This window comes from Lethenteron reissneri, chromosome 23, assembly GCF_015708825.2.
Source record: "Lethenteron reissneri isolate LAM-NWPU_2019-01 chromosome 23, ASM1570882v1, whole genome shotgun sequence".
NCBI lineage: Eukaryota > Metazoa > Chordata > Hyperoartia > Petromyzontiformes > Petromyzontidae > Lethenteron > Lethenteron reissneri.
Window position 1 is genome coordinate 11,529,992 of NC_083801.1, and position 14,937 is coordinate 11,544,928.

Consider the following 14,937-nt stretch of genomic DNA (forward strand, 5'->3'; position numbering starts at 1 on the left):
TGTACATTGTCATTGAATAAGAATGCTATTAAGTGGTATCCAGAAATTATAACATTCCACACACAGGAACACAACACGTGACCAATATTTCCAAGCATCACAGTGCCGAATCGATAAGAAGCAATTTGAGTTGTTTGCACATACTGTAGTGAATGGCATTGCACTCCAGAATAGGTTCTTATCCCTTCGGCTTTGATATAATTGGACGTTAGCCTGGGCATGCTGTGAGTTGAGTTAAGTGCCTGCACAGACAGACATTGGCCAGCAGAGTACGCTGAGCCTCCTGTGATCAACACAGCACCGCATCACTTAAAAGATTCGTGACAAGTATCGTCTCATTCGTTGTACGCACGTAGGCAGTTAAGGCAGTAGGAATGAAGGATCGGTGAGCCTTAATAAAACGGTATGTTGTTGCCATTTTGCAGGAATTTTCTCAATCTTGCTTTATATTTGTCTAAGTAATTTTTAAAAGATGTGCATATTTTGCTTCATTGCTTCAACATTTTCTGGTTGTTAAATATTCATGCAAATTGTTTCGTACTATTATGCAAACAAACTTTTCCAATGCAAAAATTTATCGTAGTTCATGCATTTTAACAACCTTTAAAATGTCACAGGAATTGAGCTTCTCTTGTGGAAAACTGCCAAATGTGCCAGGAATACGTCAGACTCGATGCAGCCACCCCTCTGGAGCCAACTGACGTTTTGACTGCAATCAAAACAATACTTCAGTTTGACAGCATGAGACAATGAAGTAGGGGAAGGACAATTCACGGCGAGATATTTTGGTTGTTGTTGTTAAAAAATAGTATACAAGCCAGAACTGGGGAGGGGGAGTTAAAAAAAATTTGTGCCAAGAAATATGAAGCTTCATTTTTTTTCCTGATTATTTTTTTTACTTTGTGGACAAACAATATAAATCTATTATGGATTGCAAGTACGAAATTTTATGTTAATTGGATTAACTAGATAATGGCAAGTTTGATTTCTTGGACATGTAATGAGAAAACAAGTTACAGAGAATATATTGACTGGAGAAAGTATATATACAAAAAGATGGGAAGACAGCAAATGAAATACTGTATACTCATTTGAACAATTGGATACAATTGGGTCTCATGCAAAGTTCGTGAGTAATATCTTGAAAATAATTAAATGGAAGAAGGCCATCATCGCCGACGTCTTTGAGAAAGAACATGGCTTGTTGCAGAAATAAGAAAATATTTTTTTGTACGGCAACAAATGTTATAAATTGATGTACAGTATCTGTTTTTAGACGTTCGACTGCATTGGTCGTGAGCTGATGAATTGCTTTGGTGCCACCGTTCAGTGTTCTTGATGGGGAGGTAGGATTTGACTGTTCCCCATTGATTATTCCGCTCAGGAGTCGCAGGTAAAAGTATATTTTATCTTCCACTTGTGTAGAAGATGAGCACATCAGTCATGTGTTCATGGTTATATAAATTAAAATAATTCCATAAAAATATCACCGTGTTGGTACTTACTAGTGTATGGAGATTTTATTTGTCTGAATTTTAAATTAACCACAAGTATGGTTATTTGTCCTATGACCAAATCAGCTGGAATGTGCTCGATCTCGTCAGATCTGGGAAGCTAAGCAATGATTAGCTTGGATAGTGCTTTGAAGACTAACCACCACCATGTACCAGCAGTTGCCATTGGGCTATGTGAGGGGCAGCAGAGGGCAGTGCAGTAAAATGCATTGTTGTACTGTACTGTATATGCTTTCATCGCCTATGGTCCTTGCCTTTACCAACTAGCACTTACCAGCATAGTCAAGTATGGTCAAACAACCCCTACACGACACGGGGATCTCCTCAGCCAGCAGTGGATTGACAAAAGGGCTTGTACATGTGCACAGTTACTTGGGGGGTGCAGCAGCGGTGCAGGCTACAAACCCGACGACCTATGTTTGATTTTTGGCCGCAGATCCTGCCACTCAACCTACTGAAACTAAACTATTAAACTAAACTATTTTTTATTTTACCAGGTAAGGCCCACTGAGCTATATAACTATTTTTAAGAAGCGTCCTGGCCACAAATTATAGCTCAAGTGAACATTAATAGCAGCCAAATACTTTAAACGCATGTTTCTAAATGTGGACGGAAAAATCCACTCGACCACGGGGAGAGAGACATGCACATTCCAAATATACAGATGTCAGGGTCGGGATCGAATCCCCGACCTCCTGTATACATGGCGAGGCAGTAAACATCTCGACACCACAGCGCACTGGGCAGTGTGGTGAATTATGCTCAAAACAACCACCATGACATTCTACGTGGCACTCATCCACAGTGGATTGACAAGGTAAATTATGGGGTGGCGTCGTGGTGCAATGGTTAGCACACTGCAATCTGAAGCCAGCGACCTGAATCAAATTTTCTTCCCAGCGCTCACATCAGTGGGGAGTGACATTTGAACTGACCTGGTTTCCCACTAGCCTAGCGACCCACATTGAATCAGTGTGATGAAAAATAATCAAGCAACCCCATAGTAAGAAATACAGCGTGAGGAAATGCCTTCAATGAAGCAGTTGTGATAAAAGAAAAAAAAGTGCCGTCAGTTATTGCAGTAACAAAATAGTATTTTAATAGCATAAATTAACACGGTGTGTACAGGGGCAATACGCAGCATTTCCCTCATTGCTGTGTTTGGGATTTACATGTATGTGATCCCGTAATACTGATAAACGTGGTAAGCTGATGGGAATCTGCCAGCCAGGAAGGGGAACAGATGGCGTTACCACGGTGGCTGAAAAGACTGATTGAAAAGGGAGACCAGCTGGAAGGCTCAGGGAAAGATGTATGCCTTTTCAGGGGTTTTATTGGCAAGGAAATCCAGGGTTTTCTGCTCCCATTTTACAACATTTAACTCTGATTTTTTTTATGAAACATGATGATCCCTGAAATGTATATTCTGGTGTAAAAAGTGTTTTATTCGTAATGCCGTACTTTTATGCTGGAGAGTTTATATATGTCCCATTGTGTTACTCATTTAGCAATTGGCTTCAATGAAAATTCTACCAAAACACATACAGTACGTCCTTAATAGTATGCCTATATTTTCTGCAATTAGCTACAGTGCATACTTTAACAATGATAAAAACAGTGATTTAACATCAGATGCCGGAGGTTTATGTCATCTGCTGCTACCAAAAATGTATTGCTCAGTAATTACATTAATCAACAGTGCGAGTATTGTACTGTTAGCATGTTTACATGCATTTCTCTTATGCATTACATTAGTGCCTATATTAAACTGAGTGTATTGTGTGTGTACAGTTCCTTTATTACCGTGATGCAATGTGTAAGGCAAGTGTGAAAGGACTTATGGGTGAAGCTTGATAAAATAACGCATTCTTAGCAAATGAATGTTTGTTATGGGGAGTGGTAAGAGGATATTTTCCTGGAAGATATTAAAAGTGGTTTGGGTGGCATCATACACAATGATGTATATTATTTCCCGCAAGTTTTCAACGAGGGCAATGGAAATCAGCAACAGCTGGCTGAGTCTTGCTTTTCAGAGACGGATGAGAATGAGTGAAACTTCCAAACATGTGTTACCCAGCATCTGATACATGAAATAAAATAAACCTTTGTTCATTACTTGCTCTCAGATCGACTTACATTTTTTTTAAACATTGTTGCGTGAATATTTTTTAATACGTATTTATTCACCATTAAATATTTGTAAATACAGTGCAAATGCATCTGCAACTCTGCATGAAATGATTCTTCCGCAGAAAATAATTCGTTGGACAACACTGTTGCCTAAACCACGTTCCAAACGGCAAAACCACATGCGTTCAGTCTGTCTCGTTGCGAATTAATTACATCATGCATAAAATTTCTAAATAAATCACCATACATCAAGGTAATTTAAAATGTGAAGATCTTCCAGACATATACAGTCCCAGCCATCGCCTCACATTACATGCTACCGAGTGAGTGGCTGCCTTATGGCAGACAGCAGCCTCTTGAGATGGGCTCCCAACCCCCCATCCCTCACACTGCCACCCCCATCCTCCACACAAGCCCCCAGTTGCAACAAAGCATCCAAAATGAGGCCATTGTTCTTCTCGTTGGCCTGGAAAGAAGGAAGTGGTGAACGATGTGTGCAGCAGGCATCCACAAGAATCGCTGGAGGAGATCGAGGCAAGGGGACCTGCCTGGCGCTCCAGTTGCGCAGTTGTTCAAAGGGAAATGGTCCACTTTTGTTTTTTTTATCACAGTGGCACTCTTTCAAGAGCCCATAGCCCACTGCTTAATAAAAATCAGACAATGGCACCGCAACAAAGTGCCCTTCTGTGCGAATGGACAGCTAAGAACACATGATTTGTGGCAGAGAGATAGCATTTTGGGCTATAAAAAGTTAACTCTATATCTCTTACGTTCCTTAAAACGTTACGTTTCTTCACCAGCAAAATGGTTTATAATCTCAAATTTTCGCTATCGAAAGTGTGATAAATTTGCACCTTATAAATGTTAGATATTTTTTATATTCAATGCAATAAACATACAGAAATATCTTGAATGTCCTTTTCAACTAATACTTATCCTGTATGTACTGTAAAACGGTACCCTTTACTCATTAAAGTCTGAGCCTCAAGACTCGTTTTCGAGAGGGTCCTGCATGGGGATGTTTGGCCATTGACGTTGAGAGTTTGGTATGTGGGAGGAATTGAAATACTGTACCAAGATAAATTTCACAAAATAGGAGGGGATAACACTGAAAGTTCTGCAACCATCATCATCCTTCTGAAAAGTGTGAAGGTGTAATTGGCCATACGTTTATTCTGTACATTTGCGTAAGAGGTTTCTGGTGTATGCAAATGTCTGATAGGAATATGTATCCTAGTTTTATAAAATATTTCATCGTGTTATTTGTGACTTCATTTTCAATGGATATATTGGGTACTGTAGTGCATTCGTCGCTTGCTGCTGAGGTTCATGGTCCGAATCCAGCGGCCACCACGATTATTACTGCGATTGTAGGAACCACAATAATACGCGCCGTCTGCTTTACAGTGGACGTTAAAGATCCCTTACATCATTCAGCAGAAGTAGACCATTGTGTTCTGGCATAAGGGTCCGAATTTTGCTAAATGAGAACATTGCCTGCAACTTACTCAATTGAGATTACACAAAGCAATCATCGCCCTCTACTGGCAGACTAAAATCCAAGATCACCCGTGCGGTTAAACTAAACTGTGGTTTGCAATGTGCAAAAGACAGATGCAATAGGTGCTGTGGGCAGCAGAGGACAGCGCAACAAAATCCACTGACCAGTGTGGTGAAGTATGCCTGCACGATATGGGAAGGCCCTCATCCACCAGTGGCTTAACAAAAAATAATGTTGTCCACGTTATACATGATACAAATCGCTGCATTCATATTGGCATGTAAACCATTGGTAGAGATCTACTATTATTACCCTCTTTCATCTTGCATATTCATATCTCCAGACACAAGGCCAGACAATGGCACACCTCAGCAGCACGAGCAGCAGGCATTCACGCCTCTTGATTGGTGAGTGCAGCGACCCCCACTGCATTGTGACAGGCAGAAGACACCAAGCTGCTAAAGGGAGTATCAAGCGAGCCAATTTATGTGAAAGCAGATGTACTGTACCCGTATATTCCTTGGGTCCTAAGTCTCCTCTGTCACCAGACAAACGTGTGTATTTTTTATGTTAAGCATTGTCGATTTCTAAACACACCCTGAGATGGATTTTTTCAAACATGTCAGTTAATTGGCATTGCAAAATGAGTGAGCAAGTGATCCGTTTCATAGTCAATGCTGATGAATGACAGAGCAATCTTCCAACGTTATGAAAAACAATTGACATCTAACCAATGTTACATACGCCGCATTCAAACACTGTACTGTACAATTCCTAGACCTTTTTGGATTTTCAAAAAACCATGCAACGCATTTAGATATGATAGTGGTCATTGTAATGGTAATTCGGTTTTAAATTTTTGTTGGGGTATGGAGATGTATTTTTTGATTGTTACATTTTAGGGAGATGATTGTGATGTTGCAGTTTTAGTAATTGGTTCATGATATAATTGCATTGATGCAGTATTTTATGTTGATTTTGGGATATGTTTTGTTATTAATCGTTTTTATATTGGAAAATATGTATACAGTAAATTTTTCATTGTTACCATTTTAGAGATGGTGGGTTTGATGTTTTAAATGATATTGTTAATACCGTAGATCATTGAGGATTGATATTGACAATTATGATTGCGTTGCTTTGATAACGATTCCAGTAATTGATACTAACAGTTATAGTGCCAATTTAGATTTAATAATTTTAAATAAGTCTTGATGATCATGCTATATATTTTTTAATTATTTATCAATTCATTGGTCACCGATTGCAATTTTCTAACCCACTAGGTGATTTCTGATGAACGTTTCGATTATTTTTGTAGATAACATCGAAAACGCATTTTTTTTCACGAAGGTGATGACGAAAAGGCTTTTGAAGACGTTGCACGTTTCATTACGATCATCAAGCCGTCGGGCATGAACACCGGTGACGATATTCTCTCGTGCAAATCCTAACGCCGCCTTACATGTTTGTTCAACAACAAAAAACCCTACATCATCGGCGACGTTTCGGGCAAGGGCCCCTTCTTCACAAGCCCCCACATAAGCCTGCAGACAATGAAGAGACGCAAAAATTCAAGAGTCCTTGAAACGGGGGGGGGGTAGAAGGGGGGGGTGACGTCACACGGATTTCAGTCTCCCAGTAGCCACGTCCCGTCCGCATCCGCCGAGGAAGCCGGCGAAGGGGGAGGCGACGGTGGTGGTGGTGGAGGGGGGTGGTGGAGGAGGGGGGTGGTGGAGGAGGGGGGTGGTGGTGGTGGAGGAGGGGGGTGGTGGTGGAGGAGGGGGGTGGTGGTGGAGGAGGAGGGGGTGCAGGGGAGGGAGAGGCGGCAGCCACCCGCGTCCGTTCCTCCGTCCGTACTCAGCCCGGATGGACCCTGGAGCGGAATAAAACCCCCCACCACCAACCCCACCCCCACCACCAACACCCCCCACTACCACCACCCCCATCACCAACACCCCCACCACCACCCTACCACAACCCCCCCACCACCCTACCACAACCCCCCCACCACCACCCCCCACCACCAACCCCCACCCCTCCACCACCAACCCCACCCCCCACCACCAACCCCACCCCCACCACCAACACCCCCCACCACCACCACCCCCATCACCAACACCCCCACCACCACCCTACCACAACCCCCCCACCACCACCCCCCACCACCACCCACCACCACCAACCCCCACCACCACCAACCCCACCCCCCACCACCACCACCCCACCAATCACCCCCCCACCACCAACCCCCCCACCAACCCCCCCCACCACCAACCCCCTCCACCCCCCCACCACCAACCACCCCCACCAACCCCCCCCACCCCACCACCCCCCCCACCAACCACCCCCACCACCCCCCCACCACCAACACCCCCACCCCCCACCACTCCCCACCCTCCCCCCCACCCCCCCACCACCACCACCTCCCACCACTCCCCACCCTCCCCCCCACCACTCCCCCCCCCCACCACCACCACCCCCCACCACTCCCCACCCCACCACCCCCACCACTCCCCCCCCACCACCACTCCCCCCCCCACCACCCCCACCACTCCCCACCCCCCACCACTCCCCACCCCCCACCACTCCCCCCCCCACCACCACCCCCCACCACTCCCCCCCCCTCCCCCCCACCACTCCCCCCCCACCACCACTCCCCCCCCCACCACCCCCACCACTCCCCCCCCACCACCACTCCCCCCCCCACCACCCCCACCACTCCCCACCCCCCACCACTCCCCCCCCCACCACCACCCCCCACCACTCCCCCCCCCTCCCCCCCACCACTCCCCCCACCACTCCCCCCACCACCACCACCCCCCACCACTCCCCCCCCCACCACCACCCCCCACCACTCCCCCCCCTCCCCCCCACCACTCCCCCCACCACTCCCCCCCCCACCACCACCCCCCACCACTCCCCCCCACCACTCCCCCCCACCACTCCCCCCCCCTCCCCCCCACCACTCCCCCCCACCCCGCCGCCTCTCCGCGGGTCCCCGTTACGCGCTGTGGAGGAGGAGGAAACGCGACAGGGGAACAAAGCGGGCGGACGGGCCAAGCTCCGCGTTGGCGAGGTTGTAACGGGATTTACAACAACAACAAAATGACGTCTTAGCAACAACAACAACAACATGACGTTTTAACAACAACAAAATCCCGCTCTCGATCCTCGGGTAGTTCGTGAGAGATCTTCATTCCCGGTGCGTCAAGCGCACAGAATAAGCCGCGCTCATCCGTGGGCGGGCGGGCGGACGCGTCGTTCCGTTTCTTAAATCACAACAGGAATAGTACAAACACACACACACACGGGCGGCAACAACATACAACAACAGCATCAACAACAACAACCCAGGCGGACAAAGATAAACGAACGAAGAAGAACCTTTCTTGGGAGAGAAAGACAGTCAGCGGCGTGCGACTCCACACAAATCACGCAAAGCGGCAGCCACGGGACACGCGAAGTTACAGCAACAACAACACCACCAACACCACCACCAACACCACCAACTTTCGCATGCATCTATGAGAAAATCGGGGAAAAGCAAAAGCTCGGCCAAGATGGGAAACGCGGGCAGCATGGAGCCTGAGCCCCCGGCGGCTGCTGCGGCGGCGTCTGCGTCCGCGGAGTCTCGTGCGCACGGGATGCCGCTCAAGCTGCCCATGCCCGACCCCGGGGAGCTCGAGGAGAGGTTCACCGTCGTGCTGGTGAGACGGAGTCTGATGATGATGCTGATGATGCTGATGCCTTTGTCTCTGTGTGTGTGTGGGTTTGTGGGTCTGTGTGTGTCTGTGTCGTGGGTGTGTGTCATGGGTCTGTGTCTGTGTGTGTCTCTGTGTCGTGTCATGGGTCTGTGTGTCTGTGTCATGGGTCTGTGTGTCATGAGTCTGTGTCTGTGTGTCTGTGTCATGGGTCTGTGTGTCTCTTGTGTCGTGTGTGTCTGTGTCTGTGTCATGGGTCTGTGTGTCTGTGTCATGGGTCTGTGTGTCTCTGTGTCGTGTGTGTCTCTGTGTGTCTGTGTCATGGGTTTGTGTCTCTGTGTCGTGGGTCTGTGTGTCGTGTGTGTCATGGGTCTGTGTCTGTGTGTGTCTCTGTGTCGTGTGTCTGTCTCTGTGTCGTGTGTCTGTCTGTGTGTCTGTGTCATGGGTCTGTGTGTTTGTGTCATGGGTCTGTGTGTGTGTGTCTGTGTCATGGGTCTGTGTGTCTCTTGTGTCGTGTGTCTGTCTGTGTGTCTGTGTCATGGGTCTGTGTGTCTGTGTCATGGGTCTGTGTGTCTCTGTGTCGTGTCTCTGTGTGTCTGTGTCATGGGTCTGTGTTGTGTGTATGTCTGTGTCTCTGTGTGTCTGTGTCATGTGTCTGTGACTCTGTGTGTCTGTGTCATGGGTCTGTGTCTCTGTGTGTCTGTGTCATGTGTCTGTGACTCTGTGTGTCTGTGTCATGTGTCTGTGTCTCTGTGTGTCTGTGTCATGTGTCTATGACTCTGTGTCTGTGTCATGGGTCTGTGTCTCTGCGTGTCTTTGTGTCGTGTGTCTGTCTGTCTGTGTCTCTGTGTGTCTGTGTCATGGGTCTGTGTGTTGTGTGTCTGTCTGTGTGTGTCTCTGTGTGTCGTGTATCTGTGTCTCTGTGTGTCTGTGTCATGGGTGGAAAAAAACCCGATTTTTCCAGCGGCAGGCATCTGGTTTTTTTATTTAATACAATTAAACCCGATTTCGTGGGAATTCAAACCTGGTTTAATGAATACGAAACTCTGATCCCAGGCTTAGGCTGCTTCCTCGTCGGTGCTGCTGTCGTAGAATGCGGCGGGCGGGCAGGTTGGTCGTGATGAACACGAGGAGCTTCTTCTCCACAATCGTGGGCGCCGCCAGTGGGTTCCTTCGCTTGGAATGGATGAAGCCCCATCGTTGAGAAGTGCGGTTCTGCAATTAGAACCAATTAAACCGGATTTCTCACAATCTCAGATGATCGGGTTTAATATAAAAAGACAACTAAACCCGATTGTAAAAAACCCGACTGTGCCACCCTTGGTCTGTGTGTGTGTTGATCTTCTTTCGCACCGTACGTTGCTGACCGTGATTAAATCGGTGGTGCCGGGGGATGGCCTCTGGTGTTGATTCCTCGCTGCTGCGTTTTGCTACCAATGCCAGCGATTGTTGGTGGTAGTGGTGGTGGTGGTGTTGTTGGTGGTGGTGTTGTTGTTGAAGTCGTTGTGGATATTTGTTGCAGTTTTATTTCGGCCAGACCGTCAAGCCTTGCGTGCTGAGATTTTGCAACAATTTAAAAAAGACTATTGCGTCTCATGATGATGATGAATGAATGAATCGGTGCGTCAACGCATGGCCGAGCAGGATCGCTCTCTTGGATGTTCAGCGGCGAAACAACCTCCAGTGTTTGCTACTGTAGCGTTGTATAACATTGAATGTGGTGTCTTTGGGCGTGCTTGAGTGCGCCAAAATAATATCGCAGTGCCAATTTTCTTGTGTGTCTCTGCAAGAGGGCCGTTGCCCGAAAATCTACCAATTTTCTATTTGTTTTTCTTATAAGGCAATGCGTTGGGTTTTTATTGCGCTTGATACTGTAGCGGCATCACCAAATCATCTTGTCACACGTGGTGGCCCTTTTTTCCCCACCCCAATTGTTTTCATTGTCGGCTCTATTGTTATGCTGTCGGTTGTGTGGCTGACTGTCCGCGATGGAGGACGCTGTTGTGATGTGTCGTCGTCTTGAATGTGTCGACGGTGGTAGATACGGAGGGGCTTCACAGCGCCGGGCCTTGAAGCATTAAGTGCAAACACATACGAGATAAGGGAGTGACAGGGAAAACAATGAAGGGCTCAGCTGCTTTGTCAGTGGTGGGTGTGGGTTCAGTGGTGGGTTCAGTGGTGGGTTCAGTGGGTGGTGTGTGTGCAGTGGTGGGTGTGGGTTTAGTGGTTGGTGTGTGTGCAGTGGTGGGTTCAGTGTGGTGGGTGTGGGTTCAGTGGTGGGTTCAGTGGTGTGTGTGTGCAGTGGTGGGTGTGGGTTCAGTGCTGGGTTTAGGGGTGTGTGTGCAGTGGTGGGAGTGGATTCAGTGGTGGGTTCAGTGGTGAGTGCGGGTTCCCTAGTGGGTGTGGGTTCAATGGTGGGTGTGGGTTCAGTGGTGGGTTCAGTGGTGCGTGTGTGCAGTGGTGGGTGTGGGTTCAGTGCTGGGTTTAGGGGTGTGTGTGCAGTGGTGGGAGTGGATTCAGTGGTGGGTTCAGTGGTGAGTGCGGGTTCCCTAGTGGGTGTGGGTTCAATGGTGGGTGTGGGTTCAGTGGTGGGTTCAGTGGTGTGTGTGTGCAGTGGTGGGTGTGGGTTCAGTGCTGGGTTTAGGGGTGTGTGTGCAGTGGTGGGAGTGGATTCAGTGGTGGGTTCAGTGGTGAGTGCGGGTTCCCTAGTGGGTGTGGGTTCAATGGTGGGTTTAGTGGTGGGGAGTGGGTTCAATGGTGGGTGTGGGTTCAGTGGTGGGTTTAGTGGTGGGTGTGTGTGCAGTGGTGGGAGTGGATTCAGTGGTGGGTTCAGTGGGAGTGCGGGTTCCCTAGTGGGTACGGGTTCACTGGTGGGTGTGGGTTCAGTGGTGGGTTTAGTGGTGGCTGTGGGTTCAGTGGGGGGAGTGGTTCAGTGATGGGTTCAGTGGTGGGTGTAGGTTCAGTGGTGGTTTTTTGGGTTTGGTTGTGGATTGTGGGTTCGGTGGTAGGTGTGGGTTTAGTGGTGGGAGTGGATTCTTGTACACATGTACTTGTGCACACACATGATACGCAAAACATGCTGTCATATCGTGAGAAAATGCAAATAAGACCAAAATATATGCACACGCCAACACATGTACGGTACGGTGGAGTAAGCACATGTCAAAGCTCACACATTGTGAAAAGTCATATTTGCCAACTCAGACATGTAAAGACATGTACAGTATATGCTAATACTGGCAATATGCACGTGCTTTTTGTGCTTAGTTTGTTGTCCTTCCCCTGCACCTCCGATTAGCACGGTTGGCCACTTACGGTGCGAAAGAAGTTCAACATACAACATACATACATGCAAGTTTATACTGGTAGGAACCTCCTGGTTACAGGGAGGGGCTGGGTGGGGAGGGGTTGGGTGGGGAGGGTGGGAAGGGGCTGGGTGGGGAGGGAGGGGTTGGGTGGGGAGGGGCTGGGTTTGGAGGGTGGGGCTGGGAGGGGAGGGTGGGGAGGGGCTGGGTGGCGAGGGGCTGGGTGGGGAGGGTGGGGGAGGGTGGGGGGTGGAAGGGGAGGGGCTGGGTGGCGAGGGGCTGGTCACCCCGTGGTGCCCTTATAAAACTCAACGTTTAACCTACCCGCCCTCACAGTCGGGCATATTTGCGGAATACACCACGCCGCCGTTGACCCTGGCCATTGACCGAGCAACCCAACGTTCCTACCAGCTCCCTCCGCAGGAATGTGTTTGAACATACACAATGCACCATCACCACATCATGGTGCATATCACCCTTTTCGGCTTTACGCTTCAACGTGCTGATACAATCGCCAGTAACCACACGTGTATATACAGTATGTATTGTAGTCCTTCAAACAAATAGCATTCATATAGACCGCTTTATACCAACGTTTACAATTTGAAGATATCAGCCAGACAAGTGATTGTCGCTTGCTTTGTTATAAAAAAAGGCTTTACTCGGTCATGCAGTGTTGTCTAAATTTGGTGGGTGCCTTTGTGATTTTTGCTCTTTTATTGCCACAAGAGAAGGGCGTGTACAGTTTTCCTTCTCTGCACAGTGTCATTGTGTCAGAAATTCCCTCGGCTGACCTAAATGCGGTGAGGTGGCAACTTGCTATGCATAAGCACTCACTCATCGCAGTTGTAAATAGCAGAGAGGTCTGAAGGTTGGCATAGCCTGGATTTGAACAGGGGATAGATATGAAAATACACGTTATTCTTAGCAAGAGACAGCTGTACTCCTTAAAGCCTTAATTATTTGGTTTTTTTAAAAATCCACGCACACATTAAATACAATCCTGAATATGTACAAATGTGTGTTAGTAAGCCTACAGTTTATCGCAGCACTCACATCAATGGTAATGTTATAAACGTATAAACACTTTTAACTAAACAAGTGGTGGATGATGGCCAAACTCACTCCGTGCAGGTCGTGGGGGTTATTTGACCCTACTTTACCAAGCTGGTCAGTACAGCTTGATGAAAGCTGGGAGCATAGATGTGCGACCATCGAAGTACAGTACAACACTGGACATGATTGCACTGCCCTCTGCTGTCTACCGTGTATCCCAACAGCCTATAGCAACCTGTTTGTACATGGTGGTCACCCATCCAATAATTGTCTTCTGAAATCTGACAAGATCGGGTGCATTGAGTGATTTTATCAAAGGCTCTTTTATACAACATATTCTACACAGTATGTATTGCATCGTGGATGTAGTTTCACTAAAATGGGGAATGTAATTATTTCAGTACATGTTCATTTTCTGTGTGTAAATAAGACATGTAATTATCGATTTAAAGCTTTCGTGACTGCAGGGATTCATCTTCTTGGTTCTTTCGGTAAAGTGACGTAGAAGGGAAGTAAGAAAATAATAAAAATAAAACATAATTAAATAATTCTCACGACGTTTCGGCCACAACGCAAGCAGCCATCCTCACGAAAGAACCAAGAAGAAGACATGTAATCTCCAGTAGCTCGAAAATGACCTTGCTAAAAGAGTCCTCGCATTTTTGCAATATGGAATTAATGCTTGACTGGTTCCAGCTGACACTTGAGGCATGGTACATTGAACATAACTCTGTCCTTGGTAGTCATCACGTTCAGTAAGGCTTTATGATTCAGGCTCAATCTACCAGGGGTTCGTTTGTGTCTGTTAGCCTATGAGCTCCCATTGTTTGTGCCTTTTATTGACAAAGGCGTAATTCAAACATGGAATGTGCTCCTCTTAATTTTGTTAATTAAAACTACTGGTCTGAAATTAGCTTAATTTTTGCTTGGTGCTGCAATGGACGTTTTTAGTTTCAAGCTAGCCAATTGTTTGCACCCTCTTGGCCAGAGCATCTTCATAATGATCTTGGCTGAGTCGAATAATATCCAACAGCAAGTAACATTTATATCAGCACTCAACAAGAGCCTCATTCAAAGAACACTGACTGCATTTGCCAAAAACTGAGAAAATGCTTATAGAGTTGTAGCCACTCTGCATCTTTGTGTGATGGTAAAAAAAATAAGTGCTTGCTAGCACCATAACATTCCCGAGATCCCATAGGGCTATAAATATGTGTTCATTCACCGCAGTGTCTGGGAAACTGTTGGTTGGCCTGCCATTCTGAGTCTGCACCTCTCACATTCCTGAGAATCCTACAGCTCCCCATGGAACACTATAGCCTGAACTTAATTTTGGTTATTTTAAATGCCGCTTCAAGAGTAGACAACTCTTACTTTACTTCATAAGCAGTGTGGTTTCTTTTGTTTTAATTAAAACAACGGACAACAACTTGCATTTGTAATATACCTATAACACAAGAAAACTCTCAGTCCTGTAAATTTTTCTTTCCAAATTGGGTGATATTTCAAACCTGTATGGGAACAAGTGAAGTCTGAACCACTTTAGGTCCAAACAATGGTTTTCCTGTAGCTCATGAACAGTTGATCAGCCACTTCATCAAGTTCTGTACAAACGTTTTTATTATAATAATTTATTCCTGGTTAACGAACATTTGCGAATACATGTCAGAGAAACGTTGCAGCGATGCTGTGTGCGAAAACAAAGTAACGTGTTTAACAAGTGTTA

General features: G+C 46.8%; 1 protein-coding gene across 6 annotated transcripts in view; it reads left to right on the plus strand.

Annotated features, from left to right (window-relative positions):
* Positions 1 to 8,141: 8,141 nt before the first annotated feature.
* The window catches only part of LOC133345980 (formin-like protein 2), an 80,933-nt gene continuing 74,137 nt past the window's right edge, over positions 8,142 to 14,937 (plus strand). For 3 of the 6 annotated variants that reach the window (XM_061557185.1, XM_061557184.1, XM_061557187.1), the window contains exon 1: positions 8,142 to 8,856. In XM_061557185.1, coding sequence (XP_061413169.1) covers positions 8,674 to 8,856 — 183 coding nt within the window. In that variant the 5' untranslated portion in view covers positions 8,142 to 8,673. The remainder of the gene's footprint in view (positions 8,857 to 14,937) is intronic. The other 3 variants (XM_061557188.1, XM_061557190.1, XM_061557189.1) reach the window with 1 other exon arrangement.